We start from the raw sequence: 26917 nt of genomic DNA, 5'->3' as shown, positions 1-26917 counted from the left end.
CAGGATCTATATGTTATCTTAAACTGCGCCTCCCCGGAATGGCGGCTAGGTGCCGTATCCGTGAGTGCCGGTAACCGAAAAGAGACTACAGATTGGATCTCGCAAGCCAAACATGGCCGCGACGCCGATAGATTTCGGGAGATCGACAAATACGTCCTATTAGACACTTGACAGTAATATCAGTGATGGTTTCGTTTGCGCAATAGGCCCTCTTGTGTATCGTTCAAAGCAAGGGTGTGCTATGCATTTTATTTTTTTAACTGAAACAAAAAGTAGGTTGAGGAATAGACGGCAGTGTTTTTGTGCCAAACAGGTTTTCGCTGCGTGGTGTTGGTTTTCGAGCTGAGGTGCGGCGCTTGGAAAAAGAGGAATTTGCAGCGTTGGTGGTGGGACTAGGGAGGTTTGGGCTGGTTTAGTGTATTTTTTTTCCTTCTTTGCTTTGCGTTCTTGATGCGGCTGGCGAACCATTTTTGGTTTTTCTGGCCTTGAAGAGTTTGCACTACGGGTGTGGGGATCGAACTTTTCCAGGTTTTTTTTCTCTCTCTTTGCTTTGCTTTGCTTCCTTTTCTGCTAGCCTTGTTTGTGCTGCAGTTTGGTGGTTTAGTTCCACCCTGGCGATCTCGGCATGATCTGAGAGTATAAGGCCGAGGGGCATATGAAAATTAAGTGATAATCGGGATCGGAAGATACAAGTAGCAATGTTGGTGGCCTTGGTAGAAGGGTTCGATACAATTGGATCGGGGGGAGTGTCCATCTACGTGCGCTACTGCTGAGATCAGACCATCAGGGTTGTCGTGGTTCAAACGTCGGGTTGGAAATGACCACCAAGAAATCAAGACTTGTCAAGTGTTCTCCCGCAATCAAAAAAAAAGAGATCTAACAGGCCCGGTACTGAGTCGGCAAGCTACAGCCTGAATGATGCGTACCGAGTTGCCCTCCTGGTTACCGTTCCTTAGTTCGCGTGGCTTTGCTTTTCTTCTACATTGTTCTTGGCTAGCGACGGAGCCTAATGGACCCATTAACACGAGTTGGCGTTACACAGTAAATCCGAAATGGAAAAAAGAATCTGCCGCGATTGGGCTGAGGAAGCCTGAAGAGCCCAAGGCTAGGTGCCGCTGTCTGGCTTCCGTTCGGTAGTGTTAACCTGAAAGTGGGCATTACGAGTATTAATTCCATATTCAGGCACGCGATTCGGTGATTGTGTGCACATGCGAGCGATGTGCTTGGGCATGTGATGGCCTGACCAAGGGGTTTCCGAAAACAGCAAAGGAGGTAATGAAGTTTTTCTTGGTTGTATTTGGCGACAGGGAAGGGGTGCGTGTATGGGATATGCTGGGCGTGCTCATGCAAGAGCCGGTCGACAGGAGACTAGGATATACCGTACAAGGTATTCCAACTTCTTGGTACCGAAGGGTGATGCGCAGCGGGGGAGGGGAAGTTGTAGGGCAACACTTTCCTGAGCGGCCTAGCCCCCTCTCCAACCAAACACAGCACTCGATGATTTCGGTGCTTGTAGGAACTGCGCTTGTGCTTCTTTCTGGCTTGATGACAATTCAAACGATGTGATGGATGTTCTTTCCACAGACCCGCCAACAGTTGATGGCCAGGTCCGTGCTTGGTAATGACGTCGTTCAAGAAACTGTTGATAGGGTAAAGCTCCACAGCGACTATGTGCCTGCGTACCAAGGACTTGTGCGCATGGCTACTAATATAACACGTGCATTTGATACAGTAGACGTGAGCTAGGAACGGGTTTAAGAGGTGTTGCGCTACAGGGAACCAGGACGACGGCGTCGCAACGGAGACAACTCCAGAGTATGTCGCAAGGGTCGACACCAGACACTTGACGTCAGTAGCCACGTATCTCAGCATCAGCAAAGCCGTAAATTACTCGCGTGGTTATGTGTTTCCATATGTTTCGTGCACAGCCCGAGACGTGGTGAAGAGCATGTTTTCCCAAGGCCGCGTCAACAAGTCTGCCTAGACCACTGGCTAATGTGCCAAAATGGACTTGTCAAGGTGCGGTGCTGGAAACAAGGTTTACACAGTAGACCTTTCCTTTTTGTCGGTATCGATGTAGAATAGGTGTCTGTAACGTTTAAAAGGATACTTTGTTCTTCAGTCCATGAAGTAAACATGTCACTGTGGATAGCTGGGTCCCATTCACCACAGACGCATGAGGTCTGAATTGGCTTTCCGGTAGAGTTAAGAATAGTGTGGGGAGCGGAAGCAAGAACCTGGCCTCTGACCACAAACTTGGCAAATGTGAACTATGCTGGGTGTGACGTCGTGCAGTGTATCAAATACTGAGACTGTGTGGTGCACAGACCTTCACCCCTGCACTCAGTGAATGCCAATTGACGATCGCAATCGCATAAGTTGATCTATGTCTCCAGTTTGACCTAGCAGCTTGGATAGAGAATGGCATTGGACCGAGGGGATGCACTTAGGGACGCCAATGCTTGAAAGACGTGGAAGAATATTGGAATAATGGTCCAATGGTGACGAAGCGAGACAATTATGTTCGTAGAGTAACAGGCGAAGGAAATTGTTCGAGCACTATGCATACTGTAAGATACGGGGTTGTAGTTGAAGATTGCTTTTCTCTTTTGCATTTGATTGCTGAATCGCTGTTTTTTTTCTCACTCCAATTGAGCTGCGATCCAAATGAACATGAAGACTACGTACAACGCATCACACTTCAGGCATGCCAACTGCGGTATACAATCTTAGTGCCGTACTTCTGGCCTTTTTTGAGCACCATCATAGGCTTGTACTCGGGGACATTGATAGCGTTTACGTATCGGCTGGGTTCAACGCAGAAACCAGAACGGGCGCGGCGGGCGGGCAGATCACCAACCGCAGGCACGTCAATGTACTTTCCAGTGTAGAACTGGAATGCTGGCTCGGTTGAGTGGACTTCGAGATGGATCTTGCTCTCCAGGTGGTAGAAGGAGGCAAGCTTCTGTAGAGCTAAGGAGCGCGTGTCAATGGGTACACTGCTAGGGTCGGTGTTGAAAACAAAGCAGTCGTCAATATCGGGTTCCTTTTCGCCGAGAGTGAAAGTCTTTTGGGGGCTGAGACCAGGGTACTCTTCGATAGGTCCTGTGGGTATGCCTCCGTCGTCAACGACTTGATACTTGTTTGTGATGAGAGTGACTTCTGTGCCGGCGATGGAAGGGCCTTCTGTCAGGTTGAAGTAGCTGTGAACATTTTTTTTTCTTTAGTATCGTAACCTAGGGTGCAGCACTTGGCGAACACTTACCTGTGGTTGGTCATGTTGATAGCAGTTTCCTCGACCTCATCACCGACGAGTTCAGCTTCATACTCAATATGCAAGACCTCTTGCTGAACACCATCTACTTGCTCCTTTTCTTGGACGTACCACACGCTTACTTGCACGGTGCCAGGGTAGCCCTCCTCGCCGTCTTTGCTTAGGTACTTGAACAGGGTGGCCTCTTTGCCATTACGATCCACCGTGGTAGGGCCTTCAAACTCGCGCTTTCCCCAGCCCATGTGGCCGCCGTGGAGGGAATTTGGGCCATCGTTGAGGGGGAGTTGGTACGATTTCCCGTTTAGGTCATTGATCTTCGCCTTGGACACGCGGTTGGCGATGCGGCCAATCGTCTCGCCGAAAAAGGGGGCGTTGTATTGCTTATACAGTTCAGCTGAGGGAAAGCCCTGGACAATGTTCTTCCCATTGACATGGAACTTTTGGATGATGGCGCCCAGGGGCAAGAAGGTGAAGGCCTTTGAAGACATGGCGCAACGGGCAATGGGTGTGGCTGGGCTCTGTTGGGCAAAGGGCAGGTAGTGGCAGGGCAAGCGGGTGGCCTAGGATTGCATGGTTAGCTGCGGATTGGGAGAGTGGTTGAAGGGCACCACGGTCCCAGTAAACTTTCTCTCTCCTATTGTTGCGACATTTGGTGTGGTGAGATGAGGGGTAAACTGTCCAGGCGCGGGGCTGCTGCGGAACCACCGCCACCACCACTCACTCACCTTAGCTGGGCGTCTGGGCGCGCGTATACGTTTAGGGGGTCCTGGGGCGTGGGAGCAGGCGACCAGACTGATTCAATAGTTTGCTTGAATCGTGCGTATGATTGCGACAGAAAATGGACGCATTGCGGACCGTAGTTGGATACGTACTTATGTGTTGATTGATTAGCCTAATGAGCATGTGGAGCAGCCGTTGACGTTCCTTTCTGCCGCTGGTTACCACGCGGAGCATGGCTGAAATCCGCTGCTGTAGACCGTTTACATGATGTGCCGGGTGGAATGCAGTGTAACAGTTCGGACGATTTCTTCGCGTCAATGTCTGGACAGTGTGAGCGGATTATTAATAATGGGTACTAGATTCATGTGTATGTATGTATGTATGTACACATGCGCAGTTGCTCATTCTATCCGCCACACACATCATTAGTAATCGACATTTCAAGCGCGCGCACACTCAATTTCCCAACATGCAATGTCATAAGGGTTTGAAAAAAAGAACAGATAGCGAGTTTTAATATTTACAATATCATATACAGGTAAACCACAGTGTACTCGCAAAGGCGCCCTTTGTTGCGCCCATTGTCAGGGAACAGTTGCCAATCCGCCGCGGAGGCATGCAGCTGTGCCCGGCACAGCGGTTCACGTCGTCGTGAAACAGGTGAGACTTTGACCAGAGTGTACATTAAACGAGTAAATGTCCCGGCAGATCATTATACGCCGACATATTGGACGCCGACAGCTATGAGCAAACCCAAACGCCGTAAAGAAACAGGAGGTATCCCAGAACGCTTGAACGCTAAACAAGGAGATGGAACGAGAGCAGTGGAGTTATGTCCGGACCAATGGCTATGCGCCAACGGAGTTCTGGATGAAGCTGCTGAAATCCAACTCATTGTGTGGATTCCAGTCGGGCATCATTGGGTCGTTTGGGCTTATGGCGACGCTCTCTATCATCATGTTTTGGTCGTAGGCGGGGAAGCTGTCGAATCCATACATGGGCTTGAAGTCGACCGTGTCATCCAGCATCATCGAGTCGTTCATCCAGGGTGCTCGCGACAGTGCAGAGGGGTCCATGACACCACTGCCCATGAACGGTGGCGAGGCCATTACCGGCTCTTGCTTGACTGGCGAAACTACCTGCGACTGTCGGGGGAACGGGCTGTTCATGGGTGGGGTTGGCGGTGCGTTGTTTCGGGCAAAGGGGCTTTCGTAGGCAAAGGACCTTGTTGTGGGGGTGCCGTTGTATGACGAGTTTGACGAAGCGTGGCCGTGGTCGGATTCTGAGCTGACTGAAGTCCGCCTCTGGGCGTATGGAGCGCCTCCTTCGATTAGTCTTTGCTGCATGCGATTGCAGTCTTCCTCGAATCCTTCGTAGTGGGTGCTGCTGTCGCTGGGGGCATGTAGAAGATCCAGGCGTTCCAAAATGTCGTGGGTGAGGGGATGGCCGGCTGCTGTTTCTTGCAGCGGTTGGCCTGGCCAGCTTTCGCCTCGCTGTAGGCGGCTATAAAGTTCGCGTAGACCAGCAACTAGTTGGCTTTGCTGCTGCTCGAGCATCTCGACGTAACTACACTTCAGTTAGCCTTTGTGCTTAAATCAACGACATGAGAGCAGCAACGGACCCCTTGGGATATACTTTGTCCTGAGACTTCTTTCGCTCGCCAAAGACGCAGATTGCGTTGTCGGCTTTGCAGCGACTGCAAGGGCTCGCTCCATCGCACTAGTCCTGTTAGGTGGATGATTGCGACGCACGTCTGGAGGGGAACATGCCTTTGATTTTTTTAGACGGCAGCGATCGCACGCCTTGCATACTCGCTTTCGGATGTTATCTTGGGCCTCCATTGAGTCTGATCTCTGGGGCGACATGTGGGACGAAGAAGGGTGGTGGGCTGCAGGTGGTGACCAAGACTCTTGTGTATATGTATGTGTATGTATGTATGTACGTATGTATGTCTATGCCAGACGGTACAAACTAGCTGATTGGATGTTGGTGAGCAAAGGAAAAAAGTCCAGGTGGGAGCGGAAACCAAGGCCCTAAATAAGAGCAAAGGGCAGCGTGGGTAGGAAAGCATTATATCTATTCACGTCAGAGGATAGTTGCGTTCAGGCGGACGTTCGGCGATAACCATGAGGTGCAAAAACCCAGTAATGAAACTGTAATTATGAGATGGGCCGGCCCTGGGCAGCTAGAGGGACCCCTGTCTCTTTACACATCATCAATGGGCGCACGCACGTTGAGGCACATTAGTCGGCGTGCAAGGGTGCATGGCTGGGCTGGGCTGGGTGCAGGCCACCAAGCTCGCAACGACTGGGCTTCGCTGGCCGGAGGAGTGACAAAGCGAAGGCGCGGAGTCGGCCAACGCGCGGACCGTGAACGCACAGTAGCCCACGACGACTGCAATAGGAGACAGCCCGCCCGCGTCGTTGCTCGTCCGCCAGGGAGAACAGGTGACGTTTTGTTCGGCGAATACGCGGGCCTAGCCAAACTCGACCAGCTCTCGAGATCGCAGCGCTCGGCTGCCGGCAACACGACTTCCACGACCAAAATCAGACGGACAAGAGCCGCCTGTGGCTCCTCTCCCCCCCGCAAATTGGCGATGCTGGCCAGGGGGGGTGTGAGACACATGGGCGAGGCCATCATCAGGACTCGAGAGTGCTGCGAGGCCATGATGTGTCCATTTGTGTGTTGCCCATCGAGTATGTGTGCGTGTGTGGGCACGCCTGTCTGTCATCATCATGGCCGCATCGCTGATAACGTTTTTTGGCCTCGACGGGGCCCCAACGTACCAAAGCCTCGGCCGAACTAGAGAGGCAGGTCTGCTTGACTGATTTGACAGCCAGATGATCAGCCTCTGATGAAAGCGTGCTCGCTCCCTCGGACGTTGGCACAATCCCGATTCCGTCTCTTGAGCCCGAGTCACCAAGGGGGAGGCGGACCAGGACGACATGTCCGTCTACCACATACTTCCTACACACACACTCACTTACTTACCTGCCCACATACGCTACATCGCACCGCGAGCCAGCCAGGTGCTCGACGGCGCTGCAATGTGACCGATGGCTTCAAACCGCCCATTGCTGGCTGCCAATGTAAGCGCAGCCACAATCAGCGACCTGCATTGTCGCGACACATGCTGACACCCGCCTGTGTCTCTTTTGGTTGCCCTCTAGCCACAAATTGTCTCGTCCGACTGCACCTGCTCTGCTCTCCTTTGCCGTTTGTTGTGATTTTATCACATACCTACGCGTCGCGGCCAGCCTGCGCTTCGTCCAGTGTTTCATCAGACATACCCACTTACTTGGTCGTATTAAGTATTGTCCTAGCTACGTCCCTCAGAAAATGCCTCAGCCACAGCACCATCGAAGCCACGTACACCTCCCACGAGCCACAGCCAGGCGTCTAGGCCCTAATCCTGTTTATTGGCTCGTCTGTACACATACATACGTAAGTACATTCCCATACGCGCTATTCTCGCTGGCCAGTCAGCCAACTTCCCCATGCTGCTGAGGGAGATTGGCAGGTTGACGGCACACGCCAGGCGTCGTCAGGCAGCGTGGCTGAGAACATGACTTTGAGCTGAGGCAAGATTTGACGGGCCTTATGCGACGGCTATACGACGCACCCCCCTGTTTCAATACTCAGTTAGCCGTCCATGCCAAAGCCTCATCAACACCGCCTGTTTGGCTGGATAGCCCGCCTTCTTCTTCTTCTTGTCTTCTTCTCCTCCTTTTGCCTCTGCTTCTGCTTCTGCTCTTTGTTTCAAACAAGTCTAGTCTGAGCGCATACAAAAGCCATGTCAGCCATCCACCTAGGCTCAGGGCCACCGTTTGTGCATGTGCATCATGCCACTCACACGCATCCATACTCACACTCAGCATCTGCATAATCATAAGCATCACTACCACTACTGTTACCACCACCACCTCATCACCGCCCTCTAACACCATCTACTTACTCGCTCCCTCGTCATGTTCCATGTTGTAGCCGCTGCACCGCCCGCTGACATGCAACTAAACGCCAGTGCACGCCGACCAAGATTGCCAGGGCTTGTCTCCATTCCCGCCCTGGCATTCGGCCACTTGTCTCTTGTCTCGTAAATACATGGTCCTGCTCCGCTCACAGACCGACGAATGCGGGGCTGCTAGCAGCGATCCTGTCAGACCCATCTCCCGTCCGTGTGCAATAGGCTTTTTCAACGCAAGGGTCCTTGAATGCAGGTTGATATCAAAAAATACAGTACAGCCCGTCCTGGTGCACAGTCGCCGACATCATCTCGATTCACGTCGGAGACAGTAAACGGCGATTAAATGCATGCTCCTCGACAGGTTGTCGCTTGTACCAAGCCAAGACAAGACAACCAGCCAATCTACGTTCACTATCTACCACTACAAACTTGAATAATGCCTTTTCTCAACCGCCTGCTGTGTCATTGTCCAAGGGTTGCTTGGCTGCCATGCTCCAATGTGCGACGTTTTGTTGGCAATTACCCCACGGTCTCCCTTGTTACATCGGACAAGGGACGGACGGTCTTGTCTCTCCGATTCATACTTAGCCCAAAATTCTCCCCTGCTGCCATGGCGTACATACCGCTTCGATACCTGTCGTCCTAGCCATGTGCGCAAAAAGCCTTGGCTTCTCATGTCCAAGAACTAGATCAGTCTTGTGCCCCCCTTCTGATTGCCTCAGCAAGACTCTCCGCACGCAGTCTCAGGATCGACACCCGCTCTCGCTTACTACGGCCTAACCTTGCGGCTTTACTCAGCCCGGTCGCAACAGGGGTACCAAGCAGATCCTCTCATTAGGTGCCTATAGTCACTTCTTACCAAGCCCTCTCCAACGGCCTTACTCATCCTGTGCACTTTGCACTGGTCCCGCCCTCTATGATTACCTAGCAAACTTCGAGCTAAAGTCTTGCCAAGCGCCTTCGTCTATGGATACTATCAGCCTGCATATTAGAGATGCATGTTTAAGTTTCTCTTTTCTTCCTGCAGTCAGGCTGTTTTGAGCAACTCGTGGGCCTATTATTACAGGTCATATAACCCACGAGCCGCCTTGAACGGCCTTAGTAAGGCGGCACACTGAAGCACGTACGGGCCTACCGAGCTCGACTACGAGCAGAAACGGGCAGCCAGTCGATTCAAGTAAATACAACACATGTGGTACATGCGACAATCGCCGAGCCATCTGTACACTACTTACTACCTCGCTCAAGGCTTGGCACCGAGGCAATATCTCTTTCTCTTGATTTCTGGGTCAGATCGCTGCCTGTGTAGTAGTACTAAAACAATCTGCTACCATTGTCGCACGCCTTACAATGTACGGCCCACAAAATATGGGTCTCGAAAAGCACGGGGAGCATAGGTAACAGCTGGAGACGTTTGAGCTGTCTACTTGCCCAAGGCTACTACCAGTCGAGCGACGGGTTACGCACTCGACCGTTGCCGTCTGTCAAGGCAACGAACGCCCACGGCCCGGTCCTCTTGATATTCTAAGCCCCAAGGCTACGTGTAAGAATATGGCACTATCAAAAGAGCCGGTTGGTGCCAAGTCTTGTCATCATAGGTCCAAGTTGCACTCTCCGCTGCTGACAACATTTGGCGGCATTTGCACTTGTGTTGCTCGGCACCGGACACTCAGCCTTCCGGCCAAGAACTTGTCGCTCAGTTGATCCATCCACTAAAGCATATACTTTCGAACACAGACGGATTCAGCCTTGGCTTGCTCATCCTGAGTCGAAGTCTAGACTTTTTGGTCCGTTTCCATCCCCATGGATTCCTTGGCTGCCACCTGTGCACTTACTGGAGGCGTATAGACATGAAATGATGTCAACCATAGCAAGTATTTGCGCATAGTACATTATAAAGCCGGCTAGCTCGAGGCTGTTTGTTTTTCCTAAAGCTCGGGAGATTGAAACCTTGCGTATTCTAAGCAGGCATGTCATCAGACCACACAAACCTTCGCAAGGAACCTGCACTCAATTGAGGCGTGGACGGGAAATGCAATGAGTCAAGCCCATGGAGCAGGTTCCGCAGGGACCCACCCTAATTTGTAAGGCTGAAAAAGCTTCGACAGCTAGTTATGCATTGTGCCCGCACCCACCCACGTCAGACCGCGTCCTAGTGCACAGTGGCAACACTATTCGCAGCGTCTAATCAAAATCCTCACCAGAAGATCAGTAACGGATCATGACTTCAAGGTGGAGCCATCGTGAGTCTGACACATCGATCCAGTGCGAAAACAATTTTGTTCTCAACTGCCGACGACAAAGCTCAAGCACCAACATGAAGGATCCATTGGCTCGGATTACTGCTTGCTCAGTAAGTAAACTTCGGATAATGATCAAGGCACCCGTAAAATAACACCTTTTCCCACCGGTGCATCTGCTTCTGTTGACACCCAGCCATTGCAATATGCGTTGCTCTCGTACACTATCAAACGCATATTTCAGGTCATGACCATGGTCGTATCCGTGACTCGACCGTGAAGGACTTGGTGCTGATCATGATCCTCCCGTGTTGCAGCACATCACTTGCGGATGGCGAACCCCAGCTCCGAGCGCCAACATACCGGTTCCATTGCAGACACACGAACAGGACCCCTGCCTGCTGTTGAAGAGATGGTCTAGACTTCTAGAATGCGCCTTTTCATCATGATCCGCTTTGGCAATCGTGCAACATCGGCCACGACATGGCAATGCGTTGGGTTAACTAGTACGTAGCACACCGCCGCTCGTACCTGTCATCATCTGCCGTCTATCGCAACACCGTTTGTGATACTCAAACAAACAACTCAATAGTACCAAACGTGCCTTGTTTCCAACCCTCCTTGCAAGCAACCAACCAGAGGGCATGAATCATCAGGAATCCACTCAGCACCTAAAAAACTGGATTTGTCGCCGAGGTCGCCTTCCAAGTACGGAGTTTTCGGTTTTTTTGTACGATACAATAGTCCGGCCTCCTCTTTGTTCGGGGTCCGATACTTGGACACTCGTCCGAGATGGGGCGGGCACGGACCAAATATTTTTACCAGTACTACGTATCCCGCTTTTCCCTGTGCGTTCGGATGCCCATTTTTTTCTTTCGCTCTCAAGCACATCGATCGCTCATTTTCTTCTGTCTAATCTTAAAGGCTGCCTCAGTAGGTCTAGTCAAAACGTAGTGTTCACATCAGGCTCGTTCAAATCATCGCACATTGCCATTTCTACCCAAGCATGATCAACCCTTCTGTTCAGCGCTCCTGCTATTAGTTCCTACACATGGCCTTTGGCCTCGCAGGGAGGTTCACCCGACTCTGGCAGATAACACACGATCGAACCTACCGCCAACCCGCATGCCTGAGATACTACCCAGTGGCTTGATGTCAACAATCCTAAGCCCGAAACGCTGCGCAGACTGACCGGCGTGGTTGTGCGCTAGGCACTACTCGAGGTTTTTTGCAAACCCTGCGAAAGCTGCCATAAGCTTTGGCATGTCTCGAGTCGCTTCCCTAAATGTACCCTGCCAGCAATCGCAGATCCGCATCCCAACACAGCAAGTCGATATCACAAACACGATCTCTTAACACATGGCCCCCATGCCTCGATGCTTGTATTGCATGCAATACTGGGTTGAGAAGATGCGACGTACCTCCGTTTTAGTGGGAGGAAGGGCTCTCTGAAGCGGATAGTACGATGCGAAATGTAGCCTTAGTGCAGCACCCGAGGCCGGCCAGACTGACGATTATATCGAAATGGCCACAATACGAAAAGTATAAGGCCGCGTTGCTCGCTCCAGTATAGCGGTACAGCCTCGGAGTGTCGCTGACTGCAGGATAGACAGTGTGCACGCTCGGTCACGACATTCACCGCAAATATGCGCTAGGCAGCTCCGAACCTGTAGCACTGCCTCAACAGGGCAACCCAAGTCGCAAACCCAGCTGCTCCTAACACATGTTTTTCATGTGATGCGTCCACCCAAGGCGCAAGGCGAAGATTTGCACATGCACACGATGCGTTCTGCTCACACCCCACCCTCCGCGGCCCTAGTACAGTCAGCAACGTCAGCGTGCGCTCAATACTCGTCCAAAATGGCCTCGATCGCGAGGCCCGTTTTGTAGCTTTGGGGCATCATTGCAAGGCTGTACTTACTCTATTGGGCAAGGCCCATGTTCATCGTCTTTAGAACACCCAGCGGCGATCATCAACTCGCAGCTCACACCGGATTACTTAGCCGCGCCAAATCACAAACCCGCGACCCTTGAAACAAACGCCCGTGGCAATGACACTGGTCTGACAATGCAAAGACGTTTTTGCGTACCAGGAACCTCGCTCAGACGCAGGTCAATGATGTCGGCTGCATTGCACCAGGAAATTAACACTGCCAATTACTCAACTGCCGTGCTGCTCGATTTGAGACCCACTGACGTTTCTAGTCTGCTCTACTAGATCCACGTGCTCGGACCCTGATAATCGGCCCGTCAACGTGTTAACTCTTCAGTACAGCAATGGGAAAATAGTATTACGTCGGATGTGGGCCTGTTGTGATGCGCTGCTTTCACCATAGTTGGTGTCACAAGTCGTCTTTCTTACACTCACATGCCTTGTGTGTAGCACAGAGCTTTTGCATTTTGCGGGAATAATATGGCTTAGTAAGGCATTTCGCGAAATCCCTCTCGTCTCTCTTATTGCCGAAATTCAGGCCCGATTGCAGCACTCGGATATACGACCACTATACCAGAACCTTTTTTTCTTTAGTCCAAGCCTCGCTCGCACCATTCATGCTTTTCTACCTCAGTCACGCGAGGCGGAATTATCCGAATCACCCCATACCACTATCTATCTGCTGACATGCTATCTGTAACTCGGACTTTTCTTCGCACTTCTACTTAAAATAATGCCAAAGTTCTGATTGTATCGCATTCCCGAATGCCAAATCCTCGGGTAAAATTGCGCCGAATCACGTCTTGTTAGATGAAGCGAATAGTAAACAAAAGAGTGAAAAGTAGTTATTGATTTGCGTTCATGCGTACTTTGTGTGTACTTGCCTCAGTCTATGACATGTCATGTGACTTGTGGGAGTCTATCTGTGTACACAGCTTTGTAAGCCCATGACTTGGCTCGTGGCATGTCAGGCGTATTTCGAACTTGGGAGGCAAACAAGGTAAAGAAAAGGGGAGTGGTCCGAAAAGATGATGTCGTGTACACGCTCGAGGCATTTGCCGTCTCGGGCATATGCAGTAAGATCGTCGATACAGGGCCAAATTTGCAGCGTCGCAGCTAGACTAGACAACACAGACATGCTCATCACTTTACAATCTACATGGATCGAAATCGGTTAATCGGGGGTAGATCAGCCTTATTTCGCGTCTGGCACAATATCCATAACCTTGTGATTTGCATAATGGGGAAATTGAAGCCAGGTAAGCAGCATAAAGATCGAATTTGCAAGAAAACTCCATGTACGTAGTGCGGGACGATTGGATACCCAGAAATACAAACAACCATGTCCAAATCAAAAGGGAAAGAACCAAGAGCCTTTGTAAGCATCCCTTATACCCAAACTTACCAAACTATCGTGACCTCCTTCTCCCCCAAACTCTCAATCAACCAACCTTCTTGTTTTCCCCCAAAAAAATAACACAATAAAACGTCCTTGTCAGCCCTGCAACGCACCGCCCCGCAACGGATGTACAAAGAGCCGTGATGACCAAGACCGAAAAGAATACATACCCTATATCAAAGGGAACAATACGATATGTACGCATGTGTAAGCTGACATTGCCATTTTCACGCCTCATCTCCCCCGCCTCCCCCCCCCCCCCCCCCCAGGCTCTTCATGCCTTCCACCCCAGATCCCAGTCTCGGATCGCAACGCACGCACGAGCATCCAGAGGGATCTAAGAGAGAAGGCCCTGGTTGTGCCTCTCTGGCCCCGGTTCAGAGATTAGCGAGGAGGGGAGGGGAGGAGTGTGGTTGGGGTGCGAGAGGGTTGACTGGGAGATGATGAAATGGTTAGTTGATGAATGACTGTGTGACAAGTGTTTAAATTGTATTCGACGAAAGGAATGAGAGAAATGAGAGAAGTACTGTACTTGTAAAGAAAATGTTTTGTATGCCGTACGAAAAGAATCCAGCATCTCGATTTCCACCCCATGGCGCCGAGAACTTGGAGTAAGTAGTGTACGCACGAAAACAACGGATTGCGGAGAGGAACAACAAGGCTGAACTCCCGCCATCCCCCCAAACCCTCTCCACCTCGTCAATACCGTTCACAATTTGCGGGGGGAAAACGAAATAGTAAGCATTACGTATGTAGAAAAACCTCATACGAACATACCCCTCCCCCCTTCCGCACCAAAACACATGCACCACTACTAGCACCCGGTCTAACGGAACCTGCCTGCAGCTAGTAACTACTAGTAACTAGGTAGACCATCTCTTCACACAGCTCTCTAAACATGATCTCGCACCTCCACCGCTCCTTTAGTCTCTCGGATGCAAGAACAGACCCCTACCCTGCCCTTTAACCTCGGCGCCTTACACACCTCGTGGTCAGCACATTCGTAACACAGGACGGTATGTAGACATCACACCACATCTGTAAGTACGAACGCGCAGCGCACTCCACACATGTGCACACTGCGTAATGTAAAACACACCGTTTCGCTATCCATTCGCCTTGCGTCTTTTTCCCCCCCTCCTCCTCACGCAACGGACAAAAAAATCTACGCAAGTTAGAATAGTTGAACTGCCGAAAACCGTCATTTTCCCAACAAAAAAGGGCAGCCAACAAACAACAAACGTGTACCATGAATACGAACCCTTACTTGCGCAACTTCACATCTAAGAGGTTTTAGTTGGGTTTGGGAAACCCTGCACACACATGCCCCCCCTCACCTTTTCCCTTTCTCTCCCTTGAAAGAAAAAAAATAAATACCGATAAACCCCGTCCGTATACACCGTATACACCGTATACACACGCACACACATGCACCCAAAGTTCAGTAAAATGAGGAAAAAAAATAAAATACACACTACCACCTATCCCCTTCCCTCCTTACTCACCCTCCATCTCAAGCGCACAAGCCGCCGCCGCCCCCTCTCCCATTCCCTTTATCACTTTCCGCATACCAACCACCCACATCCCCCTCCCACATTCTCAAAACGGCCCTGCACCCATGCCCCCCGAGTCATGCACACGCTACGCGTTTCCCCCCCTCTCTCTCTCCGTTGTCAGCAATAAGTAACCGCCCTTTTTTTGGCCTGAGGCGAGGCGGAAGGCACTGTCCTTTGCTTGAAGAAGCAACGCACATACCAGCTCTCTCTCTCTCTCTTTCGCGCGCGCGCGCGCGTTTTTACCGGACTAATCGCGGTCTAACACCGGTATCATTTTTTAAGTAACGCCCCCCCCCCCCCTGTCCCAGCCTCTACCCCCGGCTGTAACACTCGTTTTCGTTTTAATAATCCATGAGACGGGGTTAGGGGGGGGGAAGCAGGTGTGGGTGTGTGGTATCGGTAATATAACGCCGGCTGGGAGAACACACACAAGTCATGGGCCTCGTTTTTTTTTTTCAACTAGGCCTACGTTGTATGTGAGGGGTTTCTTTTTGGGAAATGACTTTTGTTTTTTCGGGGGTTTGACTCGGTTCAGAGGGTGGAGGGTTGTGGTTTGGGGGAAAAATTACGAGGGGCATGGGAGGGATTACGGGTGTTGATGGGGGGGTAATGGTAATATAAATTTAGGGACGGGCATGGTCAATGTGTACATGAGTAAGTATGTTTGCACGGGGAATAACTGGCCTGAGCTTGCAAGGAGAAAGGCGATAAAGCAGAGAGATAGAGAGAGAGGGGGCGTAAGTGTGTGTATACTATGTATATGTTGGTTGGATAACGGAATAGTTTGCCAAAACAAAAAAGTTGAACTAAATGGGGTTTAGAATCTGGGGTAGGTGAAAGTGTACTCCATCTTTGTCTTCATTAGTCTCGTTCACTCGTTGATGGACCGGAGGGTGAGCGACTCTCCGTTCCTCCGTTTTGGTCCGTCCTTATCGACACCCTGTAGGTAGGTAAGTAAGCTACCCAAGTTTGGGGACACGAAAAATAAAGGGCAAGACTTGAACTGGGGGGGTAAGTAAGCAAGTCCAAAGGTGAGCAAATCACAAACGACGGGAAGTCACCCTGGATTGCGGATCGACGGAATCCCTGAAGCGAGTCCGATATGCTCTCGATCTGCCAGACGACAACCGCTAATGAACGAACCCCCGATGCATCAGCGGAGACCAGGGCAAGGGGGAAATACAAACCGGTAATAATACCGACACGAAAGTTTCCAAGGTGCATATGGTCGCGACAGGCTAACTATTATTACGCCGTACTTGCTGCCTTGCTGTAACAAAAAACGCGCAATCAAACGAGGGGAACGCAGGGGATACGTGTTTGTGACGCGTCTTACCTTTGTTATGTATGATTAAGGTTTGAAATATAGAACCCCAAGACAAGCACCATGGACGGACTGTGATCAACGCAAAAAGAGAACAGGGACAAGGGTACGAGAGGAAAGAACGAACTAGCAAAGTCTAGAGTTATCAAATACACACAATTAGCGCCGCCTGGTCTTTGTTTGCTTCGGTTCTTTCCCATGCCTGTCGCTCTACTAACTACCCAAAGACACCCAAACCCATCCCAAGGGGTATCTATCCGCAAGGCTATGCATCTTCAAAGCAAAAACAGAGACTGAGAAAACAAAAAAAAAGAAAGCATTAAAGTCTATCAGGCTCGTTCCAATAAACGAACATGAAACCAACGATGCAAACACAAGCAAAAACCGCGTGTAGGACAACATGGCCTGAAAAACGTATTGTATCGTAAGGGGAAGGTGAAGCGGACGAGCGTACCAGGGAAGACAATTGACTTTGAAGAGCGAGAGAAGGAAAGGGAGGAGGGGAATCCCTCTGTGCTTCGACGTCTGCTCCCCCGTCTTGTTGCTCCTCAACTTGGTCCTGTGCCTCTACTTGCTCAAGCACAGGGCTTCGAGTAGTGGTAATTGGAGGTAGATGAGCAGGGGCAACAACAAGAGGCGGCGCACTACCGCCGTTGAAGGTTGTGTATGTGTACACTCTAGGAGGGAGCAGGGACCACGACACCGTCTTCTTTGCATTGTTCTCACGCCCAAGGCGTGATTCCCTCAAAAGCTGCAAAATCGACTAGGTCTTGCCCTTTTCATACTCCATGTCTGCGTCCTGGAGCTCAGCTTCGAGTTGGGCGCGAGCATCCGGCGAGTCGGATGCACCACTACTGCTCAAAGGCGAAGATGCGGATGGTGGGGTCTGTTCGTCTTCGCCATAGTGCACCGACTTTTGGCGCTTCAGTGCGGGCTCACCATCGGGCGTGTTGCCGGTACCAACAAGGCCTAATTGGCTTGCCTGAGCAGGGTTCTGGGTAATCCACCTCTCTCGCCATTGTTCGCGAAGGACATCGTAGATGAACTGAAATTGCACCTTGGACTGCACCATACCGGCGCGCTGGTCCCTGAGCATCTCGACTATCTTGACAACAGGGTCCTCGGTCTCGGGTACGTCGTCTAGTGAACCTTCTTGGAGCTCCTGCGTTAGCCAGTCGAGGGCGATAAAAGTTCCGCTGCGACCAATGCCTGCACTACAATGCACAATCCGCGGGTTGGTAGCATTATCAGAGTTCTTCAGACGGGAAATCTCGACTAATTTCAGCATAGCGGAGCGGTCGTCTCCTTCTGGCACGGAGAAGTCTGGCCATCCGGCAAAGAGCAGATGCCAGACCTTCTTCGACTCGGATTCATCATCAGTCGTCATGTCAATCTCCCGGACTTGAGTGCGCGCCTCATCATCAATGGTGTATGAGGCCAGGTGAAGATTGTGGATGAGACCGTCTTGGAATTCGTCATGCTCGTTGACACGCAGGTCAGGGTTCGTGAGTGACTGGGGGTAGTAAGGGTAGCACTTTTCCCGGTAGGCCTCAAACGTCTGGGTAAGCATGACGATGACCGCAGGCGAATCATTCTCTTTCCAGATCATGCGCCAAATGTGCGACCATGTCTCGGCCTTGGGTCCCTGTGTTGCGATGTACTTGAGGGGCGTTTGGGACTTGGTCGTCACAAGGTCTATGGGCGAGGCGTTGATGTAGTCAAAGTGGCCCTCGGGGACGGCGAGATGGACTCTGTTGGACTGGTATGGGTCGACGTTGGCGTAGCGGTTGCGGAAGGCGTACTCCTCGCCGCCACAGCGTGCCCATCTGGGCGGCTCCTCTGAATCGGGCGGATGTGAGGTATCGCGAAGGCGGTCGTTCTGGGCGGTTTCGAGGCGGTTCCACTTGGCATTGACGTCTCTAGCAGAGCCGAGGAAAGCGGGATATGGGATGCCCGCATTTTCGGCTAGCGTAGGCGTGCCTGGGGCAGAGAGGGGGTTGGCGATGCTGTGGGTGCTGGCGGCGGGGGTACTGGCAGCGGGCGTGGTGAGCGACGAGGTGGTGAGGGAGCGGAGACTGTCTTTGCTGCGCGAGCGCTTGGACGAGGCCGTGGGCGAGACGGGGTCGTCGGGGCTGGCCATGGCTGGGTCGGTCCTGATGAGGACGCCCTTGAGCTTTGCCTTGCGCCGGAGGGCGCGAAGTTTATGCAGCTTGAAGAGATCCGCGTCCGTGTATGCGGGCGGGTTGGAGGCGGTTGGCGGGGGGGAGAGCAGAGTACTATGTATGTGTGTACACCAAGTGGCGGAACAGCGGGCGGGTGCCGGCTGTGGCGCGTCAAAGGCCGGGACAATGGGCCTCAGGGCGCTTTGCCGTGTCTCGAAATTAGCGATAGGGGGGATGCGATGTTGCAAGTGGAGGCAGCGGGCAAAACGAGGCTTCGCCACGATGCATTTGCTGCGCTGCTCTGTCGCAGTCCCCGTCTGCGCGTCTCTTGTCTGTGTCTTTTCTCGTCCTCGTGGTCCTTGATGGCAGTCGCAGTCACACTCTCAGTGGCAGTGCCGCGTCAGCGAGCCTACCATGGACCAGGCCAGAGCAAGAGGCAGCCCGTCTCCCAAAGACCGGCTTCAGCGACCCTCCGGACAATGGAGGGGCTGCAGGCGGCCGAGCAGTCGGGGAGCAGCTGGCGGATCGCAGGCAGGCCGTAGCGTTGTCGCGTGGCCTTCGAGAAGGGCGGGCGGGCAGGCAGATGGGCGGGCAGGCAGATGGGCAAATGGGAAACGGCTGTGTATTAATGGCAAATGTCCCGCCGTCGAGGGGGGAATAGACAATATGAATGCGAACGCGCAAGGCCAAGATAGTCGGACTGGGAGATGGAATGACAACGCAGCAACAAGAAAAAGCAGGCTCCCGCCTGAGGGCCCCTCCTTCCCCCCTGCAAACACGCCAGGCGCGGTCGCTGGTCGCGTTGGATGTACTAAGTACGCACATGGCTGCCCGCTATTCCTCGACCAACACCCCGAGTTGCCCCCCACCCAATCTTCCTACTCCTCGCCCACCCACCGCCGCCATCCCTCCTTTCATCCCAACCCCATCATCTGCGCAGCCCTACCATCGTATCGCATCGCCAGTCATCAAACTGTGAATGCACTGCTGACTCGCCCATGGGCCCCTGGTTTGCTCTCTTCGAGGTACGTGCAGAGCCGCAAAGGAGCCCAAGAGATCAAACTAACCCCTTGGTGCAGGCCTGGGCGGTCGCACGTGTGCGTCCATGTCCCCTTTGACCCCAAACTGTCCGGATGACTGACTTGTCACAGCTGATTCGATCGCCCACCTTCAACCGAGCCGTGCAAAAGGCATATCGCAAGATCAACAGGCTGCCAGACTTTGAGCAAAAGAATGGCGGCGGCAGTATGCCGCCCTCGTCAGCACAAGAAAGCCACCCACTGACTGCGCTTCAGGGACGGGCCCCTCGTCCTTTGACCATTTCAAAGACGAAGTAAAGAATCAGTTTCGTGAGCTCACTTGGCAGAAACGCCCGCCCAAGTGAAGACTGTTCCGAATTCCGGTCGCTTTCCGCCACCCCCTCTAGTTTGTCAGACATGTGACAGCTGTCAGGCTAAGCCACGCTGCTAACCGACCGGCAATCTGTCAGACAATCTGCAGCCAACCAACCAAATGCTGGTATATGCAGAGACATCAATGCCTCTCATGCCATCCGGTCTAGTAAAGCACTTCGAAGAGCGGGGTCGCAAGATGTCGCCATCAATGATCTAGCAACGTGGAAAGACATAGTGTTGATCCCTAGACCTTTGCTACAAAAAAACTCGATTCGCTTCTTATCCTGCTCACATAGGAAAACAAGAGCATTACGTTATTTTTGGACCGGTGAAGACAGATGCCGATTGTACTGGAGTTAGAAGTATTGTAGTCTGGCACCTAAGCATGAAAATACCCGGTTCGCACAGGCACCGTCCATGGTATGACGTCCAAATACGCTTTTTGGCCTTGGCCGTTTACATGTATCAACTATGCCAGGTATTGATTGCAGCTGAGGTCCATGTCTCATTACTATATATGCAATGCATACTGTGATTAGCGCAAACATTTAAATAGAGCAGTGCTGAGTGTTTTTCTCCTACTATATCCACACACATCTATCCAAGTAGTGACTTGATTACGTGATTGTGGAGCCGTGACATACCTGTATCTGAAAGCATCGTTACGTCATGGATATCTTGACATCTTTTTTTGCTTTAATATCACTGCGCTTTCAAGTTTGCAATACACACAAACCCACCGCCTAAACGATACAATGCCTTCAGCGATAGTCACCGGCGCCACCGGTACGTCTTGGTCAGAGTATGACCAGCATGTACTAACATACCACAGGCATCCTCGGTCGCGAGATCGTCTTCGAACTCGGTCAACACCGCGCACAATGGCCCACCGTACACGCACTTTCGCGGAGCAAGAAAGAAGACTACCCCGATACCGTAATCCACAGCCACATTGACCTCCAATCTGACCCAGACACCATGGCCAATGACCTCAAGAACGTGCGCGGAGAATATATATTCTTCGCCGCTTACCTCGCCCAGGACAAAGAAGAAGATGCATGGGAGGTCAATGGCCGAATGCTCTCCAACTTCCTCTGCGCCCTAGAGAAAACAGGCGCCATATCGCAAGTCAAGCGAATCATCCTCGTCTGTGGCGCAAAACAATACGGCGTCCACCTCGGCGTGCCCCAACAGCCCATGCAAGAAGACGCCCCCTGGCTCACCTCATCCAAATGGCCGCCAAACTTCTATTATAACCAGCAAAACATCCTGCACGAATTTTGCACCAAGCACAACAAAGAATGGGTAGTAACGTACCCCAACGACGTCATCGGCTTCGCATCAGGAAACTTTATGAACCTCTCTGCAGCCCTGGCTCTCTACACACTCGTGTCCAAGGAAATGTCTGGCAACAGTGGCGTCGAGTTCCCCGGCTCCCCCGCCTTCTACACGAAATTCAACAGCTTCACCAGCGCAAAACTACACGCCGAGTTCTGCGCATGGGCAGCACTGGACCCGCGTACCGCAAATCAAGCCTTCAACATAACGAACGGCGATGTTGAGAGCTATCAGAATCTATGGCCAAAAGTTGCACAGTACTTTGGTACTACCGTCAAGCCAGACCAGTTCAAGAGTGTGTACGGCGGTAGCGGCGCAGCGGGTATAAGCGGTAGAATCAAAGACATGGTTGTAGGGTCAGAGAGTCAGTCTTCGACGAGGGAGATGGCCCCTCAACCGCCTATTTCTGAAGTTGCGGATGAGAGAGGTTTGCAGGGCACGCCGGTGCTGGAGCCCAGCCACGTAGAGCAGCACATTGATCTTGTCAAGTGGTCTAAGCGCGACGATGTCAAGCAAGCGTGGAATGCACTTGCAGACCGTGAGGGCTTGGACAAGGACGCTTTTGACAAGGCAACGTGGGCTTTCCTGGGCTTTGTGCTTGGCAGGAACTTTGATCTCGTGATTAGTATGAGCAAGGCGCGCGAGTACGGCTGGACGGGGTACAGAGACACATGGGGTAGCCTGAAGGATGTGTTTGAGCAGATGAAGGCTGCAGGTGCTTTACCAAAGGGCAGTGTCTAGATTGATTTACAAGTGCCCGTGTCCATGCATGCATGTTCACGTAGAACAATTTATTTTCTTCCCTCCCCCCCCCCGACCATAGCCCGCAGCCTAGTCCTTTACTTGTGTATAGACCACTACAAGCAAATCCCAACTCAAATTAGTTCATATCGTGCATGTTGCATATTTAGTTTGCTGCTGCGGCTGTACATACTCCATGTGTACATTGTCCACAAAAACTTGACACGACTACATACTCGCCATATTCATGCAACGACAACAGCAGTCCAGTCTAAAAGACCGCACCGCCAATAATAAACACTCTCTCCTCCTCTTTCCGTACCCATTGGATAATCTTATTCGCGCTCTGCGCCAGCGCGGCCCTCGACGTATTCGCAGGCGCAACAGCGTATAGCTCAAACAGCGGTGTGCTCCAAGCGAGCGCCATACACGTTGTGTTAGTTTCATGGTGCACTTTTAGCGTCGAGGGTTTACCATGGACATTACTGTGGAGTTTGTTGTAGAGATTGATTAGCCTGTAATATCATTAGTACACATACACACACATGCACACCCCGCTCTGATCAGCAAAAAAAATTCAAGATGCAGTGAAGTCTGATGCTGAAGAAGGAAAAGAGAGATTTGCATGGGTCAAGGTAGAGTCAGCCCCGCGATCTCAACGACCACATGCACTTTGGTTGCCAAGCAAAACGCGAGGCTAACAATCGAAAGATTGCTAAGCAACAAGAAAGAGGCGGTGATCAATGTAGCTTTTGGGAGTAGGAAATGCAGCTTAACTTACCGTCGTTTCTCCAAATCTGCAGCAAAGTATGGAGCATAGCTTGGCATGGTAAATTGGACGTTTCCCCTCGACTTGTACAGAAAGTGTCTTAGTGGGCTGCCGGGGACAATGTCAGTGCATGTGGGCCGGCCTTGGTGGACCGCGCTGCGTATCGCGTCGATAGCCCCGATGCGCTGCAAGTTCTGCGGAACCACCCGTTAGCGCGTATACTTCTATTATCTCCTTCCCTTTTATCATGTCGATATAGATTAAAAAAAGAGGGAGGTATATGCAGGCAGATGAGGGTGTCCATGCGGGATTACCAACGATATGGTAACTTCTCTGGGCAGGGCCGATCAACGGAAAAGGGAGGTGAGCAATGTGGTCAAATCCAAAATGCAATCACCACCCCGGAGAGCTCAAGTCGGCGTCTTGACGAGAGGCCGTGTCGGGGAACACAGTCTCCGAAGCCGAAAAAGTGCGCTATCTGAAGTCCCGTCGTGCCGTCCTCTTTTTTGTGCCTATGCAGCCGTTTTGCCTCACACGGGACAGTCATCCATGGACAATCCATGATGACAGGTTACGGCAATTTCCCCGCTCCACATCATTCGACCAGATAGTTCGCAATCCATGGAAAACGGGCGGGCACTTGACCAGCAATCCACGCGTCTCGACAAGACCCCTCCCTGGTCCGGAGCCCCTGCCCATCTGGAAATCAGAAAATAAGGGGATTTTGCAAACACATTTGCATGCGAAAAAAAAACCGGACAAAGCAATAGGGCAAGAAGGTTCATCAACACTTACCTCGATTAAATCATCCCTCATGCGTCGGAGCTCGAAGAAGCTCTCCTTGTCCGCGCTAATCAATAGGACCGCGACTTCATCGTCCGCGCCGTCGCTCGTGCGAGGTCGCTCCTGCATATGCTCCGTCGGGTCGTCTAGATTCAGGAAGCTGACATACATGTACAGATAGCCCGTGTTGTTGAAGCCAGGCAAGCAGAGCGGAATCCAATTTTCACCCCCGCCAGCCTTGACGCTGCCGGCTTCAAACAACATGTTGAAGATGAGATGAAGATCACCTGGGTGCAGACTATGCTTTTTGGGTCGTACGACCGACACGAGCTTACCAGATGCTACAATCAGGCCATAGAGCAAGTTCTCCGAGCGCGTTTTGAGCAACGTGTTGTTGATGGCAGTGCGGTGAGACTTGCGCAGTTTTAGACACTCAAGGGCCGACAGAAGTGTCGAAGGAGATCCTCGAGTGAAACCATCTGCTAGGGCAGACAAAAGGGTTTCTGTTCCCTGCAAGGGGCGCCGTAGGTCATAGTTTGCCCGAGCAGCAAACATGCGCTCCATACTGGGCAGTGTAAGGGTCGAGAGAATCTGCATGTAGAGTGCCTCGAGCTGTGAGCGAAGCTGAGCATCGCTCTCTGCCAACCGCGTAATGGCGACCAGATTGAGCGGGCCCTTGGTCATGACAACAAAGCGTACATCACCGGCAGTGAAGCCTCGGAGAGTGTCGTGGGTGGACTGGTAGAATGATATAATGGTCTGTACAACACCAATGTAGTTTGTGATCAATTGGTCGTCGCCATGGCGACTGTAGATAGGCTTGCCAGCGCTGGAGAGAATGAGGAAATGCTTGAGTTTTGCGCGCCACTGGAACATAATCGCTTCTGTTGACTCGGTCAGAAAATGTCACCTCTTGACATATAGCATGAATCTCACCTTCGTTTGAACCGTCAGCGTTCAAGCCGTCAATGCCATCAAACTCGTGGCGGAAAGCGGCTTCAAAGTCTGGATCTGGCGGGAACATGCTTTGCGACTCTGCGTCAGCAAACCTCTGCCCCAGAGACCGCAAGAGCGACTTTTCCTGCTCCGACTTTTCTGTTGGGCCCATGACTTCGCCCAGTATGCTCTCCTGGTATCCTCCCGCCTCGATTGTCGGCGCATAGCTGCGTATGCTTGCGCCGTCGTCAGCATCGTTGATATTGCGAGTGGCCATGCTGATGCTCCCCAAGTTGCGCGGCCTGGGCGCTGTAGACGTCGGCGAAGCATCTTTGGGGTCTGCAGCAAAGGCCTGCATGTTGGCGATGGACAGCTGGGTGGTGGCCTTGGAGAGGAGCTGTGGTCTTGAAGGCGCCATCGAGTGCGACGTCGAGGGTCGCGACAGCAGCCCCATGGCCGGTCGCGGTGGCAGCGGAGGCGGGGGTGCATCTTGTGATGCCAGCGATGCAGTCGAATTCTTGCGCGAAAAGCCTCGTATTATGGTCAGAGTCGGGTTGGCAAAGTCGTGCGACTCTACTGAATCCCCCCTGGCGGATGCGGCCGATGCATTGCTGCTCTTCTGCGTGGGCGTAGTAGGCGAGCCGGGTCCCTCAGAGGTTGGCGTCTGGGGCTCAGCGCTGCCAGTCTCGTCCATCAAGATGGTGGTGGGCGGGCATCTAGACAACAGTATAGGACCGTGTTACCTTTCCACACATGACGCGACGATTCGGAGGTGCATGCCGCCGCGATGCATCGTGACGCTTATCTAGGTAGGTACACTGTGCATGGGCCTGCTGCCAATGACGTTCGCTGCCCTTAGCTCATCCACACATCAATACCACACCATCGCCTCGCCATCCGCCTCTGTCTTTTGCGCTCCACGGCCCTGGCCTGTCAGTCTTCCAAAAAGAGCGGTATGCATCATGCTCTACCATCAGGCCCGTGCTGGGCGAGTTGACGACGTAGCAAGCAAGTGAGCCGGTACAGGGCAGTCCGTACTCAACCTCGCCGGGCGGGGCCGATCATTCAGTACATACAAAGAAACCATGTTTCCGTGTGCGGAAAGACCAATACTGCCAGAAGGTGTTACAACAATCAACTATGCCTTGGACTGGCCGCATCTACAAAACCCCAGCAACACCACATTTGCAGGACTGACACAGATTGACATCTGCCATTGCCAAAGAACAGACCTCTCTCCGCAAAAAGATACCGAGCCAGGTCACATATACGCTCGGTTGAAGTGCGTAGAACCTGAGGTTCACTTCAAGACGGCGAAGGAAGATCTATGGGTTTTGGAAGCCCCCCATGGACCCATCAACATGCTACGCCCGGCCACAGAGGAAGAAAAAGCCCGACGCAACCAAATCCGCCCTGATGCAGATCCATCCGTGTACAAAGGCCATAGATTTCTGTTCTTGACAGGGCCCTGCCCCCGCGGACGATATCAGGCATACGCCACGCAAAAGTGGCTGGAAACTTTGACTCCTGCTGCTCGAAAACACATTTCGTGTCTATGTCTGCTCATCCAGCCTTACGAGGAAGACTCTTCTCTCGAGGCTACCCGAAGAGTATACACAGACCTCGCCGAGTATCTTGTACAGCATGCTCCAGGATTTGAAAAGCTCTACCTTCTTGTCTGCCCAAACGGGATGCAATTATGCAGTGCAGCAAGCGAGTTTAGCAAACTCCTTCACAGCAGAGACGTCAAAATCATAGTAGTCCTCGATGATTGCTGCAGCAGGGAGACAAGCGAGTACGATGATCCTAATGTATTCTCGGAAACTATGATGGCTATGGCACGTCGGCCTCCTCCGCTCCAGATGGTCAGTGAACCGCCACAGAAATGTGGGACTGAGAAGCATGGGACTGAGGTTGTAGAACCAAGTGGGCGAGATGAAGGCAAAGAAGAAGAGAGGAAGGAGGACGAGCATGGGGAAGATGATAAGAAGGAGAATGAAGAAGAAGGAGAAGAACACAGCGTCGACGGCGATTGGACTGATGCGACCATGAGCCCTACATCGCCCCAAAACGAATTGGACAAGGATTGGCAGATGCTATGATTCACATTATTGAAGCATCATATACATACGTATGAATTATACTAGCTACCATACACCCCTTCGCTCAAGTACCAGATCAAGCACAAGAATCATAAAGAAAAACAATTGAATAAATCATTCTCAGTATGTGGATATCAAACGAGCGTGGTAGAAAATATACACACGTGAAAAGGGGGGGGGGGGGGGACATTACAACTGTCGTCGTAAGAAAGAAAACTCCAGTCCAAACCCAATCAAAAAGAAGATTCCCCCAGAAATACCACTAACACCCCATTCCGTCCA

At 51.9% G+C, this 26917-nt stretch overlaps 7 protein-coding genes across 7 annotated transcripts; 3 read left to right on the top strand and 4 right to left on the bottom strand.

Annotated features, from left to right (window-relative positions):
• Positions 1-2701: 2701 nt before the first annotated feature.
• PSV08DRAFT_369197 (galactose mutarotase-like domain-containing protein) lies at positions 2702-3762 on the bottom strand (the record flags this gene model as incomplete). Its single annotated transcript, XM_014222116.1, has 2 exons — positions 2702-3203; positions 3266-3762. 2 exons carry the CDS (start codon positions 3760-3762, stop codon positions 2702-2704), a joined length of 999 nt encoding a protein of 332 aa, XP_014077591.1.
• A 914-nt stretch (positions 3763-4676) lies between these two features.
• Positions 4677-6027, bottom strand: PSV08DRAFT_31076 (uncharacterized protein). The gene is made up of 3 exons (XM_014222115.2): positions 5764-6027; positions 5616-5713; positions 4677-5560 (listed from the first exon to the last, which is right to left on the bottom strand). Exons 1-3 carry the CDS (start codon positions 5857-5859, stop codon positions 4843-4845), a joined length of 912 nt encoding a protein of 303 aa, XP_014077590.1. The 5' UTR covers positions 5860-6027; the 3' UTR covers positions 4677-4842.
• Positions 6028-16992: 10965 nt separating this feature from the next.
• PSV08DRAFT_386520 (protein-tyrosine phosphatase-like protein) lies at positions 16993-18550 on the bottom strand (the record flags this gene model as incomplete). The annotated part of the gene is made up of 1 exon (XM_014222112.2): positions 16993-18550. One exon carries the CDS (start codon positions 18548-18550, stop codon positions 17174-17176), a length of 1377 nt encoding a protein of 458 aa, XP_014077587.1. The 3' UTR covers positions 16993-17173.
• An 885-nt stretch (positions 18551-19435) lies between these two features.
• On the top strand, positions 19436-20166 carry PSV08DRAFT_31034 (uncharacterized protein; the record flags this gene model as incomplete). Its single annotated transcript, XM_014222111.2, has 4 exons — positions 19436-19597; positions 19652-19669; positions 19724-19817; positions 19868-20166. Coding segments are annotated over 4 exons (363 nt in total), but the record flags the coding sequence as incomplete, so codon positions are not given.
• A 555-nt stretch (positions 20167-20721) lies between these two features.
• PSV08DRAFT_369194 (uncharacterized protein) lies at positions 20722-22045 on the top strand (the record flags this gene model as incomplete). The annotated part of the gene is made up of 2 exons (XM_014222110.1): positions 20722-20752; positions 20799-22045. 2 exons carry the CDS (start codon positions 20722-20724, stop codon positions 22043-22045), a joined length of 1278 nt encoding a protein of 425 aa, XP_014077585.1.
• Positions 22046-22316: 271 nt separating this feature from the next.
• On the bottom strand, positions 22317-25227 carry PSV08DRAFT_369193 (trafficking protein Mon1-domain-containing protein; the record flags this gene model as incomplete). The annotated part of the gene is made up of 5 exons (XM_066093157.1): positions 22317-22560; positions 22827-23008; positions 23212-23292; positions 23610-24481; positions 24534-25227. 5 exons carry the CDS (start codon positions 25225-25227, stop codon positions 22317-22319), a joined length of 2073 nt encoding a protein of 690 aa, XP_065949621.1.
• Positions 25228-25585: 358 nt separating this feature from the next.
• Positions 25586-26700, top strand: PSV08DRAFT_218251 (uncharacterized protein). Its single transcript, XM_014222108.2, has one exon. It carries the CDS (start codon positions 25619-25621, stop codon positions 26633-26635), a length of 1017 nt encoding a protein of 338 aa, XP_014077583.2. The 5' UTR covers positions 25586-25618; the 3' UTR covers positions 26636-26700.
• The last annotated feature ends 217 nt before the right edge of the window (positions 26701-26917 follow it).

The sequence above is a fragment of the Bipolaris maydis genome (genome assembly GCF_028858645.1).
Source record: "Bipolaris maydis strain C4 unplaced genomic scaffold PSV08scaffold_3, whole genome shotgun sequence".
In the NCBI taxonomy this organism is placed as follows: Eukaryota; Fungi; Ascomycota; class Dothideomycetes; order Pleosporales; family Pleosporaceae; genus Bipolaris; species Bipolaris maydis.
This window is presented reverse-complemented; position numbering and strand designations above follow the sequence as displayed.

What these genes read in the sequence shown, in the direction of transcription:
- PSV08DRAFT_31076 (XM_014222115.2), bottom strand. Translation starts at nt 5,859, where the DNA reads ATGTCGCCCCAGAGATCAGACTCAATGGAGGCCCAAGATAACATCCGA. An exon ending in GCCGTCTAAAAAAATCAAAG is followed by an intron (nt 5,714 to 5,763) that starts GCATGTTCCCCT and finishes TAACAGGACTAG; the next exon opens with TGCGATGGAGCGAGCCCTTG. An exon ending in GACAAAGTATATCCCAAGGG is followed by an intron (nt 5,561 to 5,615) that starts GTCCGTTGCTGC and finishes ACTGAAGTGTAG; the next exon opens with TTACGTCGAGATGCTCGAGC.
- PSV08DRAFT_218251 (XM_014222108.2), top strand. Translation starts at nt 25,619, where the DNA reads ATGTTTCCGTGTGCGGAAAGACCAATACTGCCAGAAGGTGTTACAACA.